The 27080-nt window shown below is 44.8% G+C and overlaps 1 protein-coding gene across 1 annotated transcript in view; it reads left to right on the top strand.

Annotated features, from left to right (window-relative positions):
* The window catches only part of LOC311307775 (roundabout homolog 2-like), a gene marked incomplete at its 5' end in the record, with an annotated part of 50677 nt that overhangs the window by 17346 nt on the left and 6251 nt on the right, over window positions 1–27080 (top strand). Inside the window, 19 exons of the mRNA XM_084436644.1 lie at window positions 5108–5265; window positions 5468–5588; window positions 5811–5949; window positions 6429–6556; window positions 12769–12893; window positions 15740–15911; window positions 16338–16543; window positions 17745–17826; window positions 17995–18163; window positions 18801–18967; window positions 19087–19208; window positions 19343–19559; window positions 19915–20033; window positions 21000–21177; window positions 22067–22285; window positions 22760–22802; window positions 23017–23156; window positions 23387–23677; window positions 25424–25562. Of these exons, the coding sequence (XP_084292770.1) occupies window positions 5108–5265; window positions 5468–5588; window positions 5811–5949; window positions 6429–6556; window positions 12769–12893; window positions 15740–15911; window positions 16338–16543; window positions 17745–17826; window positions 17995–18163; window positions 18801–18967; window positions 19087–19208; window positions 19343–19559; window positions 19915–20033; window positions 21000–21177; window positions 22067–22285; window positions 22760–22802; window positions 23017–23156; window positions 23387–23677; window positions 25424–25562 (2935 nt within the window). The remainder of the gene's footprint in view (window positions 1–5107; window positions 5266–5467; window positions 5589–5810; window positions 5950–6428; window positions 6557–12768; window positions 12894–15739; window positions 15912–16337; window positions 16544–17744; window positions 17827–17994; window positions 18164–18800; window positions 18968–19086; window positions 19209–19342; window positions 19560–19914; window positions 20034–20999; window positions 21178–22066; window positions 22286–22759; window positions 22803–23016; window positions 23157–23386; window positions 23678–25423; window positions 25563–27080) is intronic.

The raw sequence follows: 27080 nt of genomic DNA, 5'->3' as shown, positions 1-27080 counted from the left end.
GGGAACTATTTTGCTCGGCTTCGCGTCGTGCCTAACAACGCCCCCTAGCTGTTATAAAATCACTATAACACACGGCCTCGAGTGGTTTATTGCTTAAGTATAGTATAGTATAGTATAGTATAGTATTCATAGTATAGTCACTTATCCAATATAACTGCAGCACTCAAAACTCAGGGGAGTCTCTGGAGTTCTATAAGGATGTGATGAAGGCAGTCTAAATGAAATAGCAGCCAGGCACCATGGCTCTGAATGCTAATGCTGTTTAAATAGCTGGTGTGTAATGCAAACCCGTCAAACACGTCACAATATAAGTCATGTGATACAGTTATGCACAGCGTCCACAGGCAGGTGACAGGTTCAGTGTACTGTAGATTAACTGATGTTGGGAGATTGCACTAGACTAACTTGCAGCATATTTTGCCTTAATTGATTAGATTTGTCCCAATTATTCCATATGGAAGTGTTGATGCATGGGTAGGATTGGCCTTGTACTGCTTGTGTACTTTGTGAAGTAAGCCCTGGAATATTTTTTTAAGTTATACAAAGAGATATTGTTAGATTATTAGGTACTGGAGAGCACTGGTCAAGGAAAAGCCTGTGGAAAAGACATAACTTCATCCAAAGCAGAGGAACTGCTGTTGCTGTGTGTATGTGTGTGTGTTTGTGTGTGTGTGTGTGTGTGTGTGTGTGCGCACGTTTGTGTGTGCGCTTGTGTTTGTGCGCTTGTGTTTGTGAGCTTGTGTCTGTGCATGTGCAGTGTGTGTGTATGTGTGCGTGCACCCATGCACGGATGTGACCATGGAGGACCTTAATAGAACTGTGCATGCTTTCAAGAGGTCTTCTGAGCCCCCATCCAGAGGTCAGAGTTCATCCAGTAGCTTTCATCTCTTGATCACTGCTGGGATTTCAGAGAAACAAAAGCTCCTAGTCTCTCCTACGGTCTTCATTCTCTGAGAGGAGAGGAAGCGAACCTCAATATGCCAGTGTAACATACTGTACAGAAAGGACAAACACCAGAATTACATAACTTTCATCTCAACGTCTCAATGCCATCGCTGTTGAAGAGGACGGACGTAACCTGGTTACTGCTCTCGCTAGTTCTTACCAGTGTAGCTAATTCCCTCTGGGAGGTGACAAAGTTGGATATATTTTCACTTGCGTGTGTTAGTTGGTTGGTTCATTCTTTAACAGGATTATATAAAAACTACCAGTCCGATTTTCACGAAACTCGGGGGAGGGGTGTAGCATATAGGCCAACTTAGAACCCATAAAATGTTGGAGTTGATCCGAATCAAACATTAAAGCAATACATCGTGATATTTGGACCTTTACAAACATGTCTGGTGCTAATTCTCCAATTAGATTTACTAAAAATAAGATGAATCGTCCAGTCTACTCAGAAAGATAATACATTGACATTTATTACCTTTTAAAACTCGCGCCCCCGGGACGCAGCATTCAGTCGAAGTGCGCATGCGCAACATTGTGCTTAAACAACACAGTAGTAGCTAGCTATTCCGGCGTCTTTGGATATCATGCGTTTTTTAGCTCAATGATATCATGGCGGGGGTGAGAAAGCCATGGAGAAAACCGAAGCGAAACATCACGGAGGAAGCCAGAAAAAGAAAAAGACAATCTGATAACTTTATGACAGTATGACAGTGCACTTACTTGCAGAGCCTGTGAGGGCGCAGTTCCGAGAAAACCGGAGAAAACGCTGTGTATTGCTTTTAATTAAATTAAAACAAAACTTGGCTGCCATTTCTCTACACTTCATCTTTAGACGTATCCCACTGCCATAAAGCACAGTGATTAGGGCACAGGACTTATGCTGCGTTCCATTTGGCCCGAGAAGTTGTCATTTATGCAATACTACACAGAGTTTTAACTGGAACACTCCTCTCCACTTGTTTTCTCCACTCGTGTACTCGTACCACTCAACCCTCCCCCCAACATTAGTAATACTGTTTTATTAGCATTTCTGTCTTATTAGTGTCTCAGTAAATCAGTTGCACACACAGTATTCCCCAACTGTTATCTGAGGACTTGACTGATTACTTTATTGATCCTCGAGGAGGAAATTAAAATAGTCAGCATTGCATAGGACATGTTCGCTACCTCTTTTGTATAGCCTCGCCAAGCCCCCAGCAAGCTGGTTACCCACCTAACAGCTATGGAAGTGTCCCCCAGACAACTGCTACTAACCGCACACCACACAAAAATAAGAAACTACTGTAAAACAAACCAACGCGACCAACAGGACACGTCGCTACGCCTACCAGGGGAAATCCCACCAACAGACTAGGCCACACACTAGAACGCAACCATGCAATCATCACCAATCAGCCCCTCCCGGACTGCAGAACCAAAAAGCCAATTAACCAATCAACCAAACAAACAAACAACCAAAGAAACCAAAGCAACTAAAGCAACTAAAGCAACCAAAAGCAAAAGCATCCACAGCAACCAAAAGCATCCCCCTCCAAACACAGGGCGAGCCAAACACAAAAGCAGACCAGACCAAAGACAACCAAACCCTAACAAGGGAACCAAACGGCCCAAATCAGACCCACAAACAAAAAAGCGGACGAGCCCCCATTTGTCACAAACCAGGCCGTGTATGGCCGTGACAAAGGAGGGGGACGCATACCAAACTAAGGATTTACAATAGGATTTAATTAAACTAAACTCAAACAATATATAAAGTACATAAATCAAACATGGGATGTGTAGTCAGTCATCAGTGGTGTAAGTGAGTGCATGAGTGAGTGAAGGGTGTATGAGTGCAGTGTTGAGTAGTGCAAAACCAGATTCAAACTACAAAGCAAGACAAAGCAATCAGTGTCCCCGGGAGGAGGAAGGGCAGCAACTGAGCTCCAAGCTCTTCTTATAGAGCCCTGACACACCGGGCCCAAGTGTGCCAGGGTAGCTGCTGATGACTGTAGTAGAAGTTTCGAAAAATGAAGTATTTGCCAAAGGTTCGCTCAAAAAGGTTCAGTCAGATTTATTAAGAAAACAATACGATTGCAAAAGGACCTCAAGATAAAACACAGAGTGGTTCACCAGAACAGAAGTAAAACAGCTCGCCGAGTACCCCCCCTTATATGTGCTCAAAACAAGGATGTGGTGCAGCCGACATTTGGTTGGCTGAGTCGTCTATACGTCATCGTAAGGTGACGGATATCAAACAGTGGTCGAGGGATGAAAAGAAAAGCGCGGTACACTTCGAATATAAACAAAGAAACAAAAGGTCTGAGCCAGGACGGGAAGGACGAAGGTGTGGCCCTTCTGACTTAAACAAAGAGATGAGGAAGAGCGAGGTAGAGGAGGTGTTTGGAATTACAAAAGAGAGAGAGAAACAAAGGGTTAAAGTGTTTACAATAGCAAAAGGCAGGGGACTGGATGAATAGGTTTTAAAGAAAAGAATGAATAGTCTTGAGACTAGTTGTAAAATTCCACGACATGACGGCCACGCCCACCTCAGGAACCTGCTAGGACAGACACACTGAACAGACAGTGAACACACGCACAACACACCTAGACAGGCAAATGGAGTAGGCGGGGCCGTCACAGTACCCCAACCCTACTACAGTAAATGCACTCTGATATCCTAGGGAGAAAGACAGAGGGAGAGAGAGAGACCTTGCAGCTTTCATATCTATCAATCCCTGATTATTTTATCCACTTACACATTCAACAACTGCACATGCTGATCTAACAGGTGTCAATACATCACTCTCAGTATTGCTTCCTCCTGCAACTTGCCCACACGGTCATCATACCCAGGTGCTCTGATTTGTGTTCACACATGACCACCTGTCATAAACACCACTACCAGTTATGCCACCGAAAAGCTTACTCTTCAATGGTGCAAGTGGGCAATATTTATACTGAGGAGTGAATTTAACCATTTCAACTCGGTTACTCCAACCAAATGCATTAATGGGTGGAGACCTCTCTGAGCACCCTTTCTAGTTATGTATATTCTAATAGGCATATATATTCTAATAAGCTATATTTTGAGGTATACAGCAGGTTTATACTTCGTTTTAGGTTCTTTCTAGGTTCATGTTAATATTATATTATTCAACTGTAGTATAACTGTAATATTTTTTATTCATATTCATATAGGCTTTATTTTAGGTCTAGGTTAATACTGTATATTATTCACATTTATATTATATTATTTAGTCAGGAACTTATGAACTGATAAGCGACTGTGGAGAGGAGCAGGACCAATAATTCAAATGTACAGTACCTATACTTGTACTTGGTGCATAGGGCAAAATAAAATCTCTTGAACTCTTGAACTTTTATTTAGTCTTGTCTTTCTGACAGATTTGTGGTGAGTGAGATGTAATGCGTGCTGTGAGGAATTACAGATAAAAGCATTGCATTAATGTGCATAGGCCCTTTTTCCCCTTTCATAGACCCTGACGAAGGCACTTTTGCAGAAACGCGTTGGTCTTTTAATCTTTACCTACAATAAATTCACTGCAACTGAACAGATGTGCCTTGGACCCCCTTTGTTCAAGTTTACCTCGAGTTACTTGGACTTTTGACATTTAAGGGATTTTGAAATATTTTGATTCATGCAAACCCTTTCCAAAGAGCACCTGATTCAGACCTTCACAATTAAAGACCCACACAGCGCTTCTCTTCTTTCTACTTGTTCACCCTTTGTCCCTTTTCACAAGTTAAATAATGCATGCGTTTTTATTTGTTTTTTCTGTGTTGGACTGAGGGATGTGCATTATACAGTACCTCAGCTCTGACAGTACAGCAGGCAGACTAGGGTACCGATACAGGACACATCAAAAAAGGGATTTGAGCGTCCATGCACAAGCAGGAACACAACATGCAGCTATGATCCAATGAGCTTGTTTTCATCCATAGATGTGAAATATGCATCAAATGATTACAAGGACAAGTTAATAGGGCACCATTAATGACATTAGCAGCATATCGCTAATGCTATCTCTGCATTGGAGGCATTCATTGGTGTGTGCCTGAGGAACGGACAGGTGCAGATTAGAATAGAGTAGAATCAAATATAACTTTATTAGTCCACATTGTCCTAACCTCTGGTTCCGTCTACTCCACCCAGTCCTGAGAGACGACTTCCGGCAGGCCCCCAGTGACGTAGTGGTGGCGGCAGGGGAACCGGCTGTGCTGGAGTGTGTCCCCCCTCGTGGCCATCCCGAGCCTGCAGTCTCCTGGAAAAGGAACAACGCCCGAGTCAGCACCAAGGACGAGCGCATCTCAGTGAGTCTGCTGTATATGGGGATCCTGTTTATTACACCTAATCACGTCCTCTTTGAACGTGGAAGTGTTTAAACCCACCTGTTGGAGTTCAACAGCCGCTCCATCCAACTCACAGGAGTGTCATACAAACCTACGCTGACAGGCGTGCAAGCGCTTCTTCCCGAGGGCCGATAGACAGATGTGTCACTGTGTTTCTTCCCAGATGCGCGGGGGCAAGTTGATGATCTCCCACACTAGGAAGAGTGACGCAGGCATGTATGTGTGCGTTGGCACCAATTTGGTGGGGGAGAGAGACAGCGACCCTGCCGAATTGGTGGTGTATGGTAAGTCCAAAGTCACTGTAACCACTGTATGTGTTGGTGTGTGTGTGTGTGTGTGTGTGTGTGTGTGTGTGTGTGTGTGTGTGTGTGGGTGGTCTTTACTGTCTATAGGGCAGCAGTGTGTGTGTGGGTGTGTGTGTGTGTGTGTGTGTGTGTGTGTGTGTGTGTGTGTGTGTGTGTGTGTGTGTGTGTGTGTGTGCTATAACTGTTAATCTGTCTACACAGAGCGTCCTGTGCTGATACGGAGGCCGGTGAATCAAGTGGTGATGGAGGACGAGACAGTGGACTTCCTGTGTGAGGTGCATGGAGACCCTGCCCCCACTGTTCGATGGCGCAGAGAGGAGGGAGAATTACCCCGTGGGAGGTGAGTTTGACTGACTTGTCCACTGACCAATGGAACCTCAGGCTGACTGATTGACAGTCACATTGATTGATGTGGCATACTCAATTGCTACAGTAACAGATTAAGATAATTCAACCAGAGATTAATATTGTATCAGATTAAAAATATGTGACTTCGAAAGCAAAGAGTAATTACTCATAAATCCATGCCTTTACTCCAGTCAATGCAAATTCATGAATGGGAAGCTAAACAGGATTTAGCATTTACTGTAGCATGAACTCTGTGTGACATTGCGACTCCTATACAGTAAATTGAGTGAAGTTTCTCTTTATTAGATTATTATATTGTAGTATTGTATTATAGTTCAACTCCTGTATGGTGGTACAGTATCTGCATTAGGTTGGGCCTCTTGGTGACATAGTTGGCTTGAGTTCTCTCCTTGTGCCTATGAATAATAGGGTTGATTGACACATGGTACCCTGTCTGTGTCTCTCTCGCAGGTTTGAGATCCGGAATGACAACAGCCTGCGTCTGCTCAGGGTGAGAGAGGAGGACGAGGGGACGTACACCTGCATGTCTGAGAACAGCGTGGGCAAGACGGAGGCTTCAGCCATACTGCAGGTTCATGGTGAGACTCACACACATACTTGTTCTGGAAATGCACACGTGAACATACACATCCATCACACAGAGACATATACTGTAGACATGCACGCACATACACACACACACACACACACACACACATCCATCACACATTGACACATACTGTAACACACACATACACACGCATGTACACACACACACACGCACACACATACAGTACACACACACACACACACACACACACGCACACACACACACACACACTTTGTGCCCTGATACCAAAAGACACATGCGAACAGTAATGTAGTGAGCCACAGTCACATCAACAAGACACACTCATATCCAGCTCATTAAACAGTGATCACAGGAGTCTGTTCATACTGGTACAGGTATGTGTGATATCAGAGTGTTTGTGTTGCGGTCCTCCACATGATCTTAAATGCTAAACCGTATGGATTATTCCATCTGACAGCTGTTTTGGATATGGTGTGCTTTCATACATAGCCGTGTGTGCGTGTGTGTGTGTGTGTGTGTGTGTGTGTGTGTGTGTGTGTGTGTGTGTGTGGGTGTGTGCATGTGTGTGTGGGTGTGCGTGTGCGTGTACTGATTGTACGTGTTTGGATGTTTGTGTGTTTCCATATGTGTGCTCACGTGAACCCCAATCTCCATTCCCTTTATTCTGTTCTGTCATTGACTATGTAGGTGTCATGGATGATGTTTGAATGTATTGTACCCCTTTACTGTACAGTATGTATGCAACATGTACAGTGCTTGTCGGAAACCTTTGTATGCTGTTTTGTTGCCTTTCTTGTCCAGCTTCCCCTTGAAAAAGAGATTGTATCTAAATAGGTCTTCTTCCTGACTATATAAACAAGGCAAGGCAAGTTTATTTGTATAGCACATTTCAGCAATAAGGCAAGTGCTTTACACGAGACATTAAAAGCATCAATACAAAGTGCAACACATAAAAGGTCATATAAAACAAAATGCAAAAAAGGACACTCTTTTCTTTATCACATACTGAAACCTTCTCTCTCTCCACTCACTTATGTACAATGTCCTTCTGTATAGTTGCTCGCTGGCTTTTCACCAGTGACTCAAACATCCTTTCTGAGCGTGGGAACACACCAGCTGTTGTGTCACTAGGCACACCTTGCACCCAAAATCCAACCTCTCCATTTCCAACATACATTTCCTTCTTTCACTTCCTCCCTCAAGTCGTTCTACTAACATGCTCTTGTACTTTGCAGAACATTTAAAACTAAATGCAGGAAAAATAAAATACAGTAATAAAAGTTACAGTGCAGTGTATGAACACAATGAAGTTTGTTCCAGATATGTGGAGCATAAAAACTGAACGCTGCTTCTCCATGTTTTGCTTTAACTCTGGGGACAGAAAGCAGGCCTGTGCCAGATGACCTGAGATGTCTGGATGATTCATAAGGTAGCAGCAGATCAGAAATATATTTTGGCCCTAAACCATTCAGTGCTTTATAAACCAACAGCAGTATTTTAAAGTAAATTCTTTGACAGACAGGAAGCCAGTGTAAGGACCTCAGAACTGGAGTGATGTGATCCACTTTCTTGATCTTAGTGAGGACTCGAGCAGCGTTCTGAATCAGCTGCAGCTGTCTGTTCGATTTTTTAGAAAGACCTGTAAACACACCGTTACAGTAGTAGAGTCTACTGAAGATAAATGCATGGACAAGTTTCCTGTTGAGACATAAATCCTTTAATCCTTGATATATTCTTCAGGTAATAGTAGGCTGACTTTGTAATTGTCTTAATGTGACTGTTGAACTTCAGGTCTGAGTCCATGACTACACCAAGATTTCTGGCTTTGTTTGTGGTTTTTAACATTACTGATTACTGACTTTTAATCATTCTTCTTTGGCTCCAAAGACAATTACTTCAGTTTTATTTTTGTTTAGTTGAACAAAGTTCTGGCACATCCAATCGTTGATTTGTTCAATGCACTTACTCAGCACTTGTATGGGATTATAGTCCCCTGCTGATATGGTCATATACATTTGTGTGTTGTCTGCATAGCTATGGTGGCATATTTTGTTGATTTCCATAATTTGAGCTAGTGGGAGCATGTAAATGTTGAACAGAAGAGGCCCCATAATGGAGCCTTGGGGAACTCCACAGGTCATTTTTGTCCGCTCAGATTTGTAATTGCCTATAGACACAAAGTAGCCCCTGTCCTTCAAGTAGGATTCAAACCAGTCTAGCACTGTGCCAGAAATTCCCTGCCATTTTTCCAGTCGGCCTAGTAATATGTTGTGGTCAACCGTGTTAAATGCCGCGCTGAGATACAGTAATACTAAAACTGAAATTCTGCCATTGTCTGTGTTTAAATGGATGTATTTGAAGACCTTAACAAGAGCAGTCTCGGTGCTGTGGTGTGGTTGAAATTCTGACAAGAAGACATCAAAACAATTATTTAGTGCCACGAAGTTGTTCAGCTGTTGAAAAACTGCTTTTTCAATTATTTTACTTAAAAATGGGATGTTTGATATGGGCCTATAATTGTTCATTTGTGAGGTGTCTAGATTATTCTTTTTTAAGAGTGGCTTGACGACTGCAGTTTTCAGGGTTTGTGGGAACACACCTGAAAGAAGAGATGTGTTTACAATTTGGAGTAAATCAGAGGCCATGCAGTCAGATACATTTTTGAAAAAGCCTGTAGGCAGAATATCAAGTCATCAGGAGGAGGATTTTATATATTGTATAATGTCCTCCAGGGTTTTATGGTTGATCGGATAAAATTGAGTCAGGACCACTGATAAACACCTCAGCTTTCAGAGAACTAACTGTGTTCAACAGATCAGGATAGTCTTGTTTGAGAACTTCAGACTGTCATTTCACAACATAATTTGTCCCTACGTGCACTATGATGTTTATGCGTGGTGACGCACCAAAGACAGCAAATGTCTGGTTGTCCCTCCGTTGGGTTGTTGATCTGCAGTTCTATGTTGCTACCACAAGAAACAATGTTTTTTTGTGTGTGGCTGTAAGCCAGCGCACTTACCACAAGAGGCAATGTTTTTTTTGTGCATGGCTGTAAGCCAGCGCACCTAGACAAGAGGCAGTGTTTTTTTGTGCATGGCTGTAAGCCAGCACACCTAGAATAGCGTTTGTCTGGTTATCACTCCCTCCCTCCCTCCCTCCCTCCCTCCCTCCCTCCCTCCCTCCCTCCCTCCCTCCCTCCCTCCCTCCCTCCCTCCCTCCCTCCCTCCCTAACTCCGGTCAATGTTGACCTGCATTTCTCTGTTGGCACCACAAGAGGCAGTAGTCCCAGCACACCAAAGTAAAGAGGGACACCAAAATCAACCTGCCAATCTCCACTGCACAAGTAGAGTAGCGGTGAAAGCATAGGACTCTCACCCTGGAGACGGGGGTTCAAGGCCCCAGTGGGGATGATTTTATGGGACTATACCCCAAACATCCACATGTTCATCCTTTCACTCCAACCTTTACCCCTTGCCTTATAGGTCAGATTCTGTCCCAACTCCAACCCTTATTCTAACCCCAACCCACACTAGGGACTGGAAGAAGGACACCAAAACCAACCCGCTGGTCTCCGCTGCACAAGTACAGTAGTGGTGAGAGCATAGGACTCCCACCTGGGAGACGGGGGTTCAAGGCCCCGGTGGGGATGACTTAATGGGACTTTTTATCCCTTACCTTTGTCCAGAAACAGAAGTTGAACCAATTGCAGCAAAATAGCTAACGTTACAGGAATCATCAGTGTAACTGCTTTAGCCAATGACCACGACCATTCATGTTACAGAAGCTGCTGCTAGTTGTTGTGAGCTCATGAGCTAACTGGCTATCCCACTCTTATTGTGCTGGATTAGAATTGGAAGCATTGGAACTGATGTGTCCAGGCAACAAGACCTATCTTAATTTATCAGACATTATTTCATGTCATTTCAATTCACAGCTATATCAGTGGCGTGACTAGCTTCCGAACAGTCCTGAACAGAAACAAGCCAGCCATGCACATAAGCCAGGCTTGACCCGGCCTGGTTTTCACAGTTGGATGTGTAGCCCCGATATGCAAGATTCTTTCTGGATGGCTCTCCCTTTTGCAGTTGTCCACGGCTGTGTCCTGCTAAGCACAGGGGTTGAAGAGGCACTCTGCCTGGAGGATAATGCAAGCCAGCCAGTCTCATCACAAATCTCTGGGCGCAGGGCTCTGCCTGTTACCCATCCTCCCATTTCCCTGGGAAATTATTTACTCTTAGGTTTTACACCAAGAGAGTTCCAGGGAGGACTACCACTTATTACCCGGTATACAACTCTCCTATTTCTTGGTTGTCTTGTTGGTGCTCATTAGCCATGTATTAGCATGCTCTTGTCCATTGTTTTGAATCCATGGTAAGGTGCTGTCATTGCCAGTTAGTCCATTGACTTCCACGCTCACTTCTAAACGGTTCATTTTGGGGTTTCCAGCACTGTAATCTTCTGCAGAAGTTTGTGGAAATCCTCTGTGGAGAAGGGGGGCATCTTGCTGCCGCTCTCACGTTATCGTGAGGAGGTAATAAAATGTTGAAGTATGGCAACAGCCTACTATATCTACAAAAATTCAGTCCCAGTGATTCATAAGTATCCAGGAGCCGCTGCTCATAGTTTCTTACAGAAGAAAAGCAAGAATATTAGCAGAAAAATGCAAGCGAAGGCAAGAGCAAGCAGCAAAAGTGTCTGCACTGTGCGACAGTAGGAAGCAAAAGGTTAAATAAATACAAAATAAGTAAATAATATGTCAGGTCAATGTAATTGAGTTCATCCATCTCATTAATTTTCCATCAATGCAGCCTCTTTATGTTACAACTCAGTTTATTTTAGTCAATGTATATTTCAGATTCAGTTCATTTTTACCAAACCATTAGGGGTTTTTAGTCATATTTAATGCTTTCAAAATTATCATAACCTACAGTAATAGCTTACAAAAGGTTGGTGCTACTGTATTAGTTGGTGAATCATGTTTCTCCACTCCTGTTGCAGGGCTCTCAGTACAAAGTCTGACACAGACTTAATGTGCACTAGATTACTGTAAGGCCTGGTATCAAACACACACGCACGCACACACACACACACACACGCGCACACACTGGTGTTTTTGTTTTCATTAGAGACCAGTGTGCTGGGATGAAACGTTCAGACTGCATACACCATCCATGTGTCACTCACTGGGTTTTTTATTCTGTTTCCATTTCCTCAAAGTAAAAACAGTGTGATGATATCAGTTTGATGATAGTGGAAAATTAATATTCAAATTAGTATTCACTAGACTGTGATTCATATCCAATTTAGAATGTAATCATTTTCCTGTTGTGTACAAAGAACATTTGGGGTCAGACTATTACAGTGTTTTTGAAGTGATTAGGAAAATGATTGAATCAAACATTGTTGTTTAGTTCCCACTGTTGTTCTGGTCAGTCCCCTGTGGTGTTGTCTCCACCATGCCAGCTGATTGTTGAGTGTTGAAGTCAGTCCCTGGCTGTGTGTCTGTGTGCATGCTCAGCCTCTGGCATGGGAAGATGCCGTGTACTCTCACTGTGGGTGCGGATGACTCACTTCTCTTGTGTACTGTATTGACCCTGGTGTGGGTGTGTGTGTAGGTGCGTGTGTGTGTGTGTGTGTTTGTGTGCATGCATGTGTGTACTTGTGTGTGCGTGTGTGTGTGTGTTTGTGTGTGTGTGTGTGTGTGTGTGTGTGTGTGTGTGTGTGTGTGTGTGTGTGTAAAAGATGCCAAAGAGGCAGACTACTGGGGAGGAGATAAAGGGGAATCAGATTGTTGAAGCTGAACCAATAGCTGTCTGGTCAGTATCTATCTATACAAAGGTCTGATGATGCAAGCTATTGTCACCCCTCAAATCTGACAGATCATCATCGCAGCTCAAATTTCATTTGAAAATAACCCAGTAAATATTATAGAAATGCTGTCCCATTCAAAGCTGGTGAGTGACGTGTTGCCTCAGTGTGAAGGATATGCATCAATGTCTCACTCAATAATGTGAAAAGAGTAGATTAATAAAAATGGGAAACCATAGATCAACCGATCAGAGGGCTACTGTAAAGCTGACAGCACTGAAATGATGTTAGAAAAGTGTAAGTGCTAAGTTTTTGATCAATATGGCTGTGGCACTACTGAGTAGGTATTGATTGCAAGGGGAGAGAGAGAATGTGAATTTAAATGTGATCCTCCTTTCCTCCCCTGTCCAGTGCTGCCACAGATCGCTGTTCGGCCCCGGGACGAGGTCGCTGCCCAGGGCCACAGCGTGACCTTCCGCTGCGGGACCACAGGAAACCCTCCACCAGCCGTCTTCTGGCAGAAAGAGGGGAGCCAGGTAATGCCGGGCTCAGACTACAGGATTTTTAGGCCGATTTATCCCCGATTCACCCCTCCCGACAATCGGAGGAGAAATCTGGTCTGGAACGTTGGTCGGGGCCGATGATCGGTCCAGATGATCGGTCCAGATTATCTTGTAATGTGAGGGGTTTACAGATCCAATCTTATACCTCCCGATCGGCTCGCAGACCCATCGGGGCGGCCCAGAGAATATCAAACAAGTTTGATATTTAAGATCATGTCCCGACTTTACAAGTGAGACGGCGAGACCAGTGGTTCGTGGCACGATAAGATCATGTAGTGTGTGCTGAGCGGTTATTTTCAAATCTTGCTGTGTGTGCTTGTTTGAGATGCGCAAGAAGATTATCTGTTAAGATTCTCCTTATGTGCGTGATGTAACCCGATTTCGAAATTGGTTAGGATTTTAAATATCCTGTAGTGTGAGCCCGGCATAAGAGTGATCACTTCGCTGAGAGGAGAATCAGGATCAACAGTCACTTCCAGAGAATCAGGACCAGAAGAATAACAGGCTAAGAAAATAATCAGCATGGAGGATAATGGATTGCATTTTGCTCTTGTAGGAAAATATTTTGTTTTTGATTGCCTTGTTCCAGCTTAAAACCCTGTAATTTTGATCAAGGCAAGGCAAGGCAAGGCAAGTTTATTTATATAGCACATTTCAGCCACAGGGCAATTCAAGGTGCTTTACATGAGACATTAAAAGCATTAAAACAAAAAGCAAGACATTATAGACATTTAAAACAAAAGGCAGGACAAATTAAAAGCATTAAAACAAAAAACAAGTCATTATAGACATTTAAACAAAAAGCAGGACAAATAGAATACAGGAATAAAAGTTACAGTGCAGTATACTGATAAACATAGCTCCTCTTAGAAAGCAGTGGCAAAAAGAAAAGTCTTCAGGCTTGTTTTAAAAGAACCAAGAGTTGCAGCAGACCTGCAGTTTTCTGGAAGTTTGTTCCAGATATGTGGAGCATAAAAACTGAATGCTGCTTCTCCATGTTTTGTTTTAACTCTGGGGACAGAAAGCAGACCTGTGCCAGACGACCTGAGGGGTCTGGATGGTTCATAGCATATGAGCAGATCAGAAATATATTTTGGCCCTAGGCCATTCAGTGCTTTATAAACCAACAGCAGTATTTTAAAGTCAATTCTTTGACAGACAGGAAGCCAGTGTAAAGACCTTAGTACTGGTGTGATATGCTCCACTTTCTTAGTCTTAGTGAGGACTCGAGCAGCAGCGTTCTGAATCAGCTGCAGCTGTCTGATCGATTTTTTTAGAGCGACCTGTATACATGCCGTTACAGTAGTCGAGTCTACTGAAGATAAACGCATGGACAAGTTTTTCCAAATCCTTCTGGGACATAAATCCTTTGATCCTTGATATATTCTTCAGGTGATAGTAGGCTGACTTTGTAATTGACTTAATGTGGCTGTTGAAATTCAGGTCTGAGTCCATGACTACACCAAGATTTCTGGCTTCGTTTGTGGTTTTTAGCATTACTGATTGAAGTTGAGCACTGACTTTTAATCGTTCTTCTTTGGCTCCAAAGACAATTACTTCAGTTTTATTTTTGTTTAGTTGGAGAAAGTTCTGGCACATCCAATCATTGATTTGTTGAATGCACTTACTCAGCGCTTGTATGGGATTATAGTCTCCTGGTGATATAGTGATATAAATTTGTGTGTCATCTGCATAGCTATGGTAACATATTTTGTTGTTTTCCGATCCATGATCAGCAGCAGTTCTACTAAAAACTGTTTCACCATGGATGCGTTAAGTAGCTGAACGCTCAGTGAGCGAATGCTCACTCTGAGCGCTGAGCTTTTTTTTTTTTCTGCTCTAAGTCTGCTCTAACAGCGCTGAGTTGCTAGGAGACGACCAGCATCCTTTTGGCATCCATCTTTATTTTATTTTTTTGTTCAGTGATGATGATTATGACGTGGTGTTTGGCTCAAACAGATCATAGTTCAAAACTGCTCACTTGTGCTCTGAGCAGATCAGTCTGAGCATAACTGAGCAACCCGTTAAGTGAATTCTGATCACTGATCGCTGACTGAGCGCTCAGCTACTTAACGCACCCCATGTTTGTTTGGCGGTGACTCATTCCAATTTTCACAGCTTGAAAACAGAGCAGAGTGATGCAAAGACAGATATTTGTTGGAAAGGCATCATGGGAATACGTTGGCGAGAATGTTTATGTTGTCTGCAGACACAGATGAAGAGAGAGGGAGTGGGAGAGGAAGAGAGAGGGAGGAGCAGAGGAAGAGAGAGGGAGGAGGAGAGGAATAGGGCAGGAGAGAAGAGGAGGGTGAGTCAGAGGAGGCTACATAAGGTGTGAGAAGATCTGCTTCCCCACACTTAACACTTGTTTTACTCTAAATACATCTGTTTGATGAAAACAGGAGGGCAGTAACACTATCATGTAGCTCTAGCTGATGCTTTGGAAGTTGAGGTGGTATCCCAAAGGACAGGATGCTGAGTGGAGGTTGGGTTATACAATAGGTTTCTAACTTAGTTCCAGTCTGTAGGGTAGATGTGGTGTTTGAAGTTAGGGTTTGGGATTATCTTGGGTCCTTATAACCCTGGTCTTCCACTCCCTCAGTCTAAGCCTCTTAGAGGAATGAACTGGATGGGTGGATGTCCATCCCCTCCCCCCATTCATGTCCATTACCCTGTCAAACAGACAATCCGTCAGCTCACACAGCTCTCAACAAAAGTCCCTATTACTTATGTCCGTTGCTTGCTTTGTTAAAAGTGACTGAACGTTGTGTGTGTGCGTGTGTGCGTGTGTGTGTGTGTGTGTGTGTGTGTGTGTGAAGATGTTGCTGTTCCCTGGCCAGCCACCTTCTCAGTCTGGGCGCTACTCTGTTTCCATGAGCGGAGAGCTGACCATCACTGACGTCCATCCAGAGGACTCTGGCTACTATATTTGCCAGGCCATCAGTGTGGCAGGAAGTGTGCTGACCAAGGCCCTGCTGGAGGTGGAGGGGGGTGAGTTTGGGGGATGGAGAGGTGGGTGAGTTAGGAGGGAGGAGGTGAGTGAGTTAGGGGGATGGAGGGGGTGAGTTACAGTAGGGGGATGGAGGGGGTGAGTTACAGTAGGGGGATGGAGGGGGGTGAGTTTGGGGGATGGAGGGGGTGAGTGAGGGGGATGGAGGAGGTGAGTTAGGGGGATGGAGGGGGTGAGTTAGGGGGATGGAGGGGGTGAGTTTGGGGGATGGAGGGGGTGAGTTTGGGGGATGGAGGGGGTGAGTTAGGGGGATGGAGGGGATGGAGGGGGTGAGTTAGGGGGATGGAGGGGGTGAGTTAGGGGGATGGAGGCGGGTGGTGTCAGTGAAGAGACGGATAAGGTAACTCAACACAAGACACAAATCATTGACTTTAATATTTTGTGCATTCTATCGTCTCATGCCATAGGTCCCTCTGGCCGTGTCCCACCAATTATCCGACAAGGGCCAGCCAATCAAACCTTGTCTCTGGGGTCCGTCGCACAGTTGCAGTGTCATGTGATTGGTGGGCCCTCGTTACGGGTATCCTGGGAAAAGGACGGAGAGAGGATTATGGAAGAGGACCCTCGCGTAACCCTGATGAAGAACGGCACATTGCAGATCGCTAACCTGGAGGTGTGTGCCAAACGTAACTACTCATGTCTACTGTACGTATGAATATGGCTCAAATGGGACTGCTCTTTCTTCCTGTGTGAATAAATGAGGATAGTGTATCTATACATCACTTCCTCCCCAGTGTGACATATTTTTCTTTCTTACCACGTACCTTTGCCTTTTTTTATTTTATTTGAAATACATTTTAAAAACGATCTCTGCAGAGCCATTATATGGCCAGGCGCGGTGAAATTGTAATGTGAATGAAGGGGTTTGTTTGAAGATGCAGAATGCTTCTCTGCTTGGATGAAAGAGCAGTCAGTGGGGCCCGCTGACCGGCCTGGAGGTGAGCTTGCTCGTCGCGAGGAGAGTGAGCAGCATCGTTTGCATTAATTGACTCTGGATGATTAACGATCTTGCGGCCTCTAATTAGATCTCACGCACGGCGCCGAGGCCTTGGCGAATGCCGGCCCTCCTTCTCTCTACCTCTCACGTGGTTTCTTGCTCAGCAGTTGTCCACGGCAAACTTGTGCAATTAAGGCAAGGTCCGCTGCTCTGCTGAGATGAGGGAAATCTGCCACGCCACTGCGCTCAATGGAACAGAAGAGATGCATTAGCTCAGCATCCGGATTGAGACGGGAAGGGAGGGGAAGGAGAGAGAGAGAGAGAGAGAGAGAGATGGACTAAAAAAAATTTAGCCCGACGATGCCCCCACCCATCATCAATATTTCAGCGGTACTTAGACAAGTTCGGCTGCCCACATACAGCTAATCCATCAGCCCAGAGGTCAACACACTGCTGGGTTATCCCACAGGTATTTACAGTAGACTGGCACCCTGCCGTAGTGCCAGCGAGGATGTGGGCATGTTCACAGGGTAAATGGAGGGCAGGTAGATTCAGAGTGTAAAGTATAGCAGAGCCTCAAGGGTAATAGGAACCACAATGCTTATTGAGGCTCTTCTCAAGAGCAGTACAGCTGCTGCTGAGTGATGACTGTTTTGTCACAAAGTGGCATTTCAATAAAGCTTTTCAGAACGCTAAACCTCTGAGACTGAATATGAGGACGGCAGCAAAGCAATGCACAAAGAGTACGTTAATAAGTAAATAGGAGAGATCCACAGAGGTTTACTGTGCGGTGGTTGGAACAGACCTTAAGTACACTGCCAGTGTTGGTTGTCTTCTGTTATGAAAAGAGAGTTGAAGTGCGCCTCTGTGTTGCTAGGATACGGACTCTGGGATGTACACGTGTGCAGTATCCAGTGCTGCAGGAGAGTCAAGCTGGAGTGGGACACTGACTGTCAGAGGTACACACACGCACACACACACACACATGCGCGCACACACACACATGCACGCACGCACACACACACACACACACAAACACATCATACACAGTAGAATGGAAGCTCTCATTATGACTCATAATTCCCTTATTCCATTAGTTGTCAGTGACTATTCCCCCATATCCACAGATGATGGAGGTTCATCTGTTTTGCGAGTGTCTGAGACCATTCAGCTGCCTGGACCGCCCCAGAAGCCCGTTGTGACGGAGGTGACCAGGAACACTGTCACCCTCACCTGGCAGTCCAACCCGCATGAGGGCGGGGCTGCCGTCACCTCCTATATCATCGAGGCCTTCAGGTACGGAAGGAATTACAGGATTCAGCTGTCAAGAGTGTCAGTTTGATTTCCTTATGCTGTTTCTGTAAGCCTATGCATAAACACGTCAGGGCCTGGAAACCCTGAGTAATGATGTAAGGTGAATATGATCATGCATTTTACTGCAGAGAACCAGTAGCGAAACAATACTCCTCCGGTCCTGGGTTGAGCAGCGCTGAACTCAGCTGCGGCACCAGAGAGCCATCTGAGAGCTTCTATTACAGAGGCAGAGGGCCTGAGGCTTGGGGCAGATGCACAGTCAACCAGATGCTGGGAGACACGCCTGCTGATTGGCACACAGACTGACAGTGCTGTTTTGAGAGGGAGCATTCCCATGGGTGGCTGTTAGCTTTCCTCAAGCTCTGTCTACTGGGGAAGCTTCAAATAGAGCTGGATGGCTGGATGGCTCCTATTACTCCTCCAGCAGGTCTGTAGAGAGGAGGAGAGAGAACTCGGATAGGTAGATAAAGGGATGTCAGAAAGGGGCTTGAGGATTACATACTGTGTGTGAGTTTAATTACAGTACCATACCAACTGCCAACTCTGGTCACTTTTGAAAATGATTCCTCCTTTGGTCACGAAATGACAAAAACAAATATTTTTATGTTTTATCTTCCAGTCAATCAGTGGGTAGCGCTTGGCAGACAGTAGCTGACCACGTGAAGCAAGAGAGGCACACAGTCGCAGACCTGTATCCAAACACAGTTTACTTGTTCATCGTTCGAGCGGTCAACTCGTATGGACTAAGTGACCCCAGCCCCATCTCGGAGCCTGTCAGGACACAGGGTGAGTCTGGACACAAGATGTCCAGGAATATAAGACTTATATTCATGATAAAGTTGACTTCCTGGTGCATTGTCCTTCGATATTGGGCTGGTATGTGAGTGATGTTGTCTCTGTTCCAGATGGGAGCCCCACAGAGCAGGGGTTTGACCGCAGAGAACTGCAGAGAACACTGGGAGAGGTGTCTGTCTACCTGCAGAAGCCTGTCCTCCTGTCCCCTACCAGCGCCAGAATCTCCTGGACTGTGAGTATTGACAACATGACCAAAAATATCAGACGCTATTCTACAGTTCCACAGGAATGAAATACAAAAATGAATGAAAATGCAAAAAAGCACAACCTGTCCACATATGAACGGCCTGCTGTGTTGTCCCCCAGGTGACGCGTCGGTCCCAGCACCTCCAAGGCTACAGGCTACTGTACCGCCCCCTCGGTAACGCCTGGTTGGTCCAGGACGCGGAGGCCGCACCCGAGCTCAGCGCTGTCCTATCAGGCTTGCTCACAGACACCGAGTACGAGGTCAAGATCCGCCCCTACTTCAATGAGCTGCAGGGATCTGACAGTCCAGTGGTACTGCTGCGAACGCCTGTGGAGGGTATGATGCTGACAGGACTTTGCCTCGACTGTATTCTAGGGAAGGCTGTGGCTCAGGAGGTAGAGCGGGTTGTCCAATGACTGCAGGGTTGGCGGTTCGATTCCTCGCTCCTCCTGTCCACATGTCGAAATGTCCTTGAGCAAGACACTGAACCCCAAATTGCTCCCAGTGCAGCTTACTGTTATTGGTGTGTGAATGAGAGGCCAGTAAAGAGCTTTCTCTGCTCAGGTACTGTAGAAGGGCGCTATATAAGTGCAGTCCATTTACCATTCTTAAGGAAATTGTCGTACCAGGTATACATCTTTTAACAAAGCACTGAATCCTGATCGAATATCATGTCAATGTATCTTTTCAGTTTTGAGTACACCTCCGCAAGCTATGTCAGTGGTTCAACTGAGTAACAGCTCCAGCATCAGTGTGTCCTGGGAGCCTCCCCCCCGTGATGCTCAGAGTGGTATTGTCCTTGAGTACAAGGTAAGACCACAGTATTGAAGCCAACCTGGCTGCTGGAAAAGGTTTACTCCAGTCCTCTCTGATGCGTGACAGTGGGTAGTTAATTAGTGACTGCAGTTGTCCACACAAATAGAAGAAAAACAATTTGTAACAGCAGTAGGCCTTCTTCTGACAATTATGGCTTACTGCCAAACATGCTTTGTAAGGATGCTGTGTCAACAGCAGGAGTTACATCTGAACACAAGCTCACTTTAATCAATCACTGGTAAATTGCTCATTATGTTGTAGCTGTTGTCAGCACAGACTCTGGTCAGCAATACAAAGACAACAAAGTAATCATCCTCAGAATTTGAATGAGCTCATGCAAATTCTGAGGAAGATTACTTTGTTGTCTTTGTATTGCTGACCAGAGTCTGAGCTGACAACATATATATGTTCTATATGCATTCTGTATGTGTACATTTGTAATTTAATTTAATCTATTATGTGTATCTCAATGTGTATTCTTTATTCTGCTGTACTTCCCCCCTCACACTGCTGCTATACTTTTCCACCTCTATCTATCTATCTATCTATCTATCTATCTATCTATCTATCTATCTATCTATCTATCTATCTATCTATCTATCTATCTATCTATCTATCTATCTATCTATCTATCTATCTATCTATCTATCTATCTATCTATCTATCTATCTATCTATCTATCTATCTATCTATCTATCTACCAACCCTATCATCTGCCTGCTGTTTGAATAGAACACTGAGTGTCTGTCACCTGTGCTCAGTGTGGGTACATCATCAATCAAGTCCTGCTTGTCTCACTTCTGAGCCCTCGTTATCGTCTAGCCCGTAACTGAAATAGAACCCATCTCGGTCTTCAGTTTGAACAACCTTTGTGTTAAGTATGTGTGAATAGGACTCTTAATCCTGATGACTGTCTGCCGTGTTAGTAGAGGTGTGAACCCTGAGCCCTGTGCCTCTCAGGTGTGGTGTCTGGGGGGTGACGGGGAGACTGAGAGCCAGATCAACCGGACGGTGGACGGCGCGGTGTTGTCCATCCTGCTGACGGGACTGCTGCCTGACCTCCAGTACAGCGTGGTGGTGTCTGCCGTCACCCTTCTGGGCGTGGGCGCACACAGCCCGCCTGTCAAGCTGGTGCTCAGTGAGTTACATAACACACCACTGTGGTAATACACATGAACACCGGTAGACCAGGCCAGAAAAAGATCAGATCTAGTCACGATGACACAATAGGCACGTTTACATGGAGCCTAATAATCCGATTATAATAGGTTTAAAAGCCCAAATCAAATAAAAATGCTCCATATAAACCCCTCAATCTGAATAAACAGGCCCAAACCGACTGACATTTCACTCGGTTGCAGAGGGGTAGTTTAAATCTTTTCTTAAACTGATGAAGTACTGTATCATGTAAACAATGAAACGGAATACTCTCTGGCTGCGTTCTTTCTGCGCATGCTCTCTGTAAAAGGGGACATTCATCTGTGGCGGGTAAATTGTTTCCAAGCAGAACTGGGCCACAGCGGAGAGTTTGTTTTTAATCCAAACACAGAACTGAACATTATTGGACGCCTAGATGGCAGAAAAATATGGAATGACGACCTATTTAAACAAGCCCACAAAACATCCAGTAAAGTTATCAAGCCAGTGCTTGATTAAGCGCATCACAATAACAGATGATAGATATCCATTAGCAAAGTTTTGACTTGAGTTTCCGTAACCATAGTAACTCACTCACTCCTGCCTGCTTGCATGGACCATGTCACACAGCTTTTCCCATTACATGCCTTGGCGCATATAAACACAACAACGTATTAGATCACATCCCATGTCAACAGTTGCCCTGAAATCTTCAAGAGGATTGAATTCAGTCAGATTAAGAAAAAAGGTGTGTGTATGTAAACACAGCTATTGTTTTACAGCACGGAACAAATTGCCTCACTGCACATCCAGAGAGCTACTATACAAGCAGTCCGCTGAGGATGCCAAGTACTGTATGTAAACTAATCTCTTCTGATTCTCTCCCTCAGGCCTGCCCCTGGACCAGCCCTCAGGCCCAGGGCTGAAAGACAGCAGCCGCAGCCTATCGGAGCAGATCACAGGTGTGGTCAGCCAGCCAGCCTTCATCGCTGGGCTGGGCGTGGCCTTGTGGCTGGTGCTTATGGGCGTCAGTAGCTGGCTGTACTGCCGCCATCGCAGGAGAAAGCAGCTGGGACACTACACCACCTCGTTCGCGTACACACCTGCGGGTACTGTATGACTCTTGCATACTGTCATCCAAATAATCCTTATACTGTACCCCAAACATACATCATAGTTTTCTTGTTTTAGTACTGCCTTCATAACCAGTTTTACAGTGCTAGACAACTTGGTCTTTGAGTATTTAATCCTGCATCATGCACCCACTCATCCACACTACAAACTCGACCACTGTAATTATGTTTTTACACTATCTCAAAATATAAGTTTCAGAATATTAGGATTTCATCAGATCTCTGGGTTCAGTGTATTTTTCCAGTCATTTTTTGTATGCCTTTTAGTCTGTGTGTACTGTATGTGGGTCAGCAGCATGGCCTTAATGAAATGACAATTAGAATTTGCATGCCAAAGTCCCACGTGGCACACACTGTTTTGTGCCCTTGAGTGGGGCATGCTGATCTGCCCTTGGATGAAAGCCACAGTGCAAAAACTGAGGTTAACACAGACATTTTTTCCCCCGGCAGTTGGATTTGCTCATGGTGAAGGATCTGGTCTCATCGATGGACAGTAATTACATGAGTTTCACTTGAACAACAACAATTACATTTATGCCTAATGTAAACACCATTTAAAAAGTCTCACCTGTGCTCTTTTTATGCGTCTCTCTCTCGCCCCCCCGCCCCCTCTCTCTCTCTCTCTCCCTCCCCCCTCTCTCGCTCTCTCTCTCCCCCCCCCCCCCCCCCCACACTCTCTCTCTCTCTCTCTCCTTCCCTCCCTCCAGCCCTGGCATGTTGAACTCTAACATGGGTAACTACCCCTGGCTGGCTGACTCTTGGCCAGCTCCGAGCCTCAACCACAGCAGCAAAGACTCGGTCAACTGTTGCTCCGGCAAACTGGACTCCACAGACAGATACTACAATGGTAAGATCCACAGTAAGTGATACCTTACTACAGCTTATACCTATGTGTATGTGGCTATGATAAAGATAGGAGGAGAGTATCTGTTTTAACTGACATACTGAACTGTAGAGGGTCATGTTGATGCTCTTTTCAGATCCGTGATGGATCATTTCAAGAACGGTTGAGAAACCAAAAAGCTTCTTTATTTCTGTGCTACACTCCACTAGACATGCTTGTATTTTGTCCAGCAGTTGGGATCTCCAATTACCTGAATCAGTCAGAGAAGTACAGCTCTGCGTCCAACGACGGTCCCATCTACAGCACCATCCACACCACAGCAGAGGAGGACCTGCAGTGTCTGACCTACTATGACAGCTACTCCACCGTGCCCTACACGCAGGGCCATGACCCCTACGCCAACACCCCCGTCCTGGCTAACGTGGGCACCTGCAGCCTGGAACAAGATCTCGACGAGTGGACCATCCAGTCAGGCCACTCCGGATCAGACTACGCCAAGCTCCAGTACTCCAGGACAAGCAGTGGTAAGGGCTGCCTTTTGTAAAACCACAAACATACAAGTGTACATGTAATGTAGTGTTGGAGGAAAAGGAGAATAAGTTTGAAAACCACCTAACTCCATTTTGGAGATTTTTTCAATTCAGTTGAAAGCTGGGACTAAACTTTGGATGGATAGACGGACGTACGGACAGATAGATAGGGCTCTATACGTTAATAAGACTCCATAATGTATTCTCCTGAGCTCAAGGGAGGGCCACTCCAATTTTTGGTAGAGCATGCAATGATGAGTTTTAAACCCTCCGCCCAAGATGAATCTTTACAATCTCTGAACACCTCCCGGCCCTGGGACCAATTAAATGTTATCTAAACAGCTCATCATGTGACTTCATGTTAAATTTGAAATGGTGCTTGGGCATTACAGACCTCTGTCAATGAGAATGCATTTCACGGCTGTGTGCGCGCACGTGCACATTAGCAGAACATCTTTGGTATCAGTTGGTCGAGAGCTTTATGGCAGTCCAAACCCCGTGTCTCTGTGACCTTCCCATGTCGAGATATGTCCGTTTCACAGTGAATTGGGTGTGGGTGAAATCTGGGTGTGGTCTTTAATAGCTCCTTCAAACTGTCCAAACAGATCAGCTCTGTGGTCCAGGCCAGTTTTTACCAGTTGAGGCTCCTGGCCAAGGTTAAGCCTTATCTTTCCCAAAAGGACCTCGAGAGGGTCATTCACGCTCTGATCAACTCTCGCCTAGACTACTGTAATGCCTTATACATCGGCATTGAACAATCTGCTTTACACTGCTTACAGTTAGTCCAAAATGCAGCAGCTCGTCTCCTAACAGGCACCAAAAAGTGTGAACACATAACCCCAGTACTTGCATCTTTGCATTGGCTTCCTGTCCATTTTAGGATAGACTTGAAGGTTCTGTTATTAGTTTTTAAGGACTTAAATGGCCTGGCGCCAGGTTATCTGGTGGACCTGATCAACCTACACAAGCCCTCTAGAGCTCTGAGATCAGCTCAGCAGATGGTCCTTGATGTCCCTCAGTCCAGCCTTAGAAGTAGAGGGGACCGAGCCTTTTCTGTTGCCGCCCCCTTACTCTGGAACATTTTTTCTCTTTGGCATTTTGATTGCACATAGACACCTCTTACCAGATCACAGATTTTACATCTATTGTCTTTATTAATGCTTATTGTGTTGTTTGTATGTATCATGTGTGTACTTATTGTGTTTTGATTTGTGTTTTATTGTTTTTACTGTAAAGCACTTTGGCAAACCACTGGTTTTAAATGTGCTATACAAATAAAGTTGACATTGACATTGACAATTGGGGGAACTTTTCACTCATCCAAAAGATGAGCGAATGAAATTAATTGATCTACCCGGGTGGGAGTCCAATGCTTTCACCACTACTCTACTTGTGCAGTGGAGATCGGCGGGTTGATTTTGGTGTCCTTCTTTATTTTGGTGTGCTGGGACTACTGCCTCTTGTGGTGCCAACAGAGAAATGCAGGTCAACATTGACCAGAGGGAGGGAGGGAGGGAGGGAGTGATAACCAGACAAACGCTATCCTGCTGTAGGTGCGCTGGCTTACAGCCATGCGCAAACATAGAAATTGGGAATGTTCTTTTCAACCATTTTGGAGATAAGTGGTTTTCATCTGACAGCAACAAAATATTTGATCTCTTCCTCTTCCAGATTTAAACTGCCTTGAATTCTATAATTTGATTCTAATAAGTGTGCATGTGTTACTTTGTGCCCCTGTAGCTAAGCTGGTGAGGCAGAGGTCCATGGGGCCTCCATCGAAGCCTGCTCCTCTCAATTGGGAAGACATGCTGTCACTGCCACTTCCTGCACATAAAGACATGAATCATACCAGGAGAGACGAGGATGAGGGGAGGCAGAGGTGAGACACGTCCCTGTATAGTACCACCTCATAGATGACTTCCCATGGGACAGCCTGTTAACCACAGTTGGGTGGACAAACAGCTCAGGGATCTGCAGAACAGTGCCAGCGCTGGAGGCCTCCTTTCATCTTCATGAATCACTGCTCCTATTCCAGCTGTGTCGTGTCCGCTCTGACGTCCTCCCTCATTAGGTTATGATGATTAGGTTATGATTTATGACTTCCTCTCTGTTTACATGGGGATTGAACTGAACGACATGACGGAGAATCAATGACGCCAGGGGCCGAATCAGTGCTACAGACTGGGCACAGACGTGAAGTGTAGGCTTTCGTGAAGTTTACAGTGATAGTTAGGAGTTAACCAGGGCAGGTCCAGCCTGGCTTATGTGCGTGGCTGGCTTGTTTCTGTTCAGGACTGGTAGGACGGAAGCTAGTCATGCCACTGAAATAGCTGTGAATTGAAATTACATTAAATAATGTCTGATAAATGAAGATAGGTCTTGTCGCCTGGACACATCAGTTCCAATGCTTCCAATGCTAATCCAGCACAATAAGAGCGGGATAGCCAGTTAGCTCATGAGCTCACAACAACTAGCAGCAGCTTCCATAACATTAATGGTCACGGTCAGTGGCTAAAGCAGTTACACTGATGATTCCTGTAACGTTAGCTATGTTGCTGCAGTTGGTTCAACTTCTGTTTCTGAACAAAGGTAAGGGATAAACCCAGATAACACAAGGCTAACGGACCTACAGCAGGTCCCCGATGGACGAGTTGGCAACCCATTGGCCCTAGGCTTATGGATTTCTATTGCTAAATGAACTTACTCTGAACATTTTTTGGGTAAACCTTCCTTTCATAGTCCCCCAATTACTAAACATTTACCTAGGTAAATACATACAAAGTATAGCCTAATATATAATGGGTGATTACTGAGACACCTACAGTATACTGTAGGTATAATTTCAAAACAGGATTCAAATGTTCAATCACTGCACATTCATTCAATAACTGACATAGCACCACCAGGTAACCACACTTTTCCATAACTTCGATAATATCCAGTGAGAAATACAAACGACAAATCACAATGCTCATATTTATTAAAATGCTTTGAATTATATTAATGGTATAATATGTATTATATGGATTATTTCCCCCATCTAGTGTCTAAAGATAAGAACTGCAACAACACAACGTATTGGTTGCCAAAATGCCAGAGAATGCACTGTTTCAGTCATACTGTGATAAGATCTTCACTCCGAGAGGAACATACCGTTACACAGATTCCAAGAAAGATACTTAGTATCTTTACTAACTAATACTTACTAGTTAGCTAGCTTACCGGTCTAGTAGAAAAGTAGCCATGTCACCATGCGACTTTATCCCATGAAACTCCATAAACTCTGTCCAATGAGCAAAGGCTGGCCCGATATTTATCCAACTTTTGCTCCTTCGGTCACTGAGCTTCTGACATTCGTATCGTACGGTTCGCCAGGGCTCAGGCGGAGAAGCAGGAC

Source organism: Borostomias antarcticus (assembly GCF_949987555.1).
Source record: "Borostomias antarcticus genome assembly, chromosome: 1".
In the NCBI taxonomy this organism is placed as follows: Eukaryota; Metazoa; Chordata; class Actinopteri; order Stomiiformes; family Stomiidae; genus Borostomias; species Borostomias antarcticus.
Note: the sequence above shows the minus strand (reverse complement) of the source record. Positions and strands in the feature narration are given on the sequence as shown.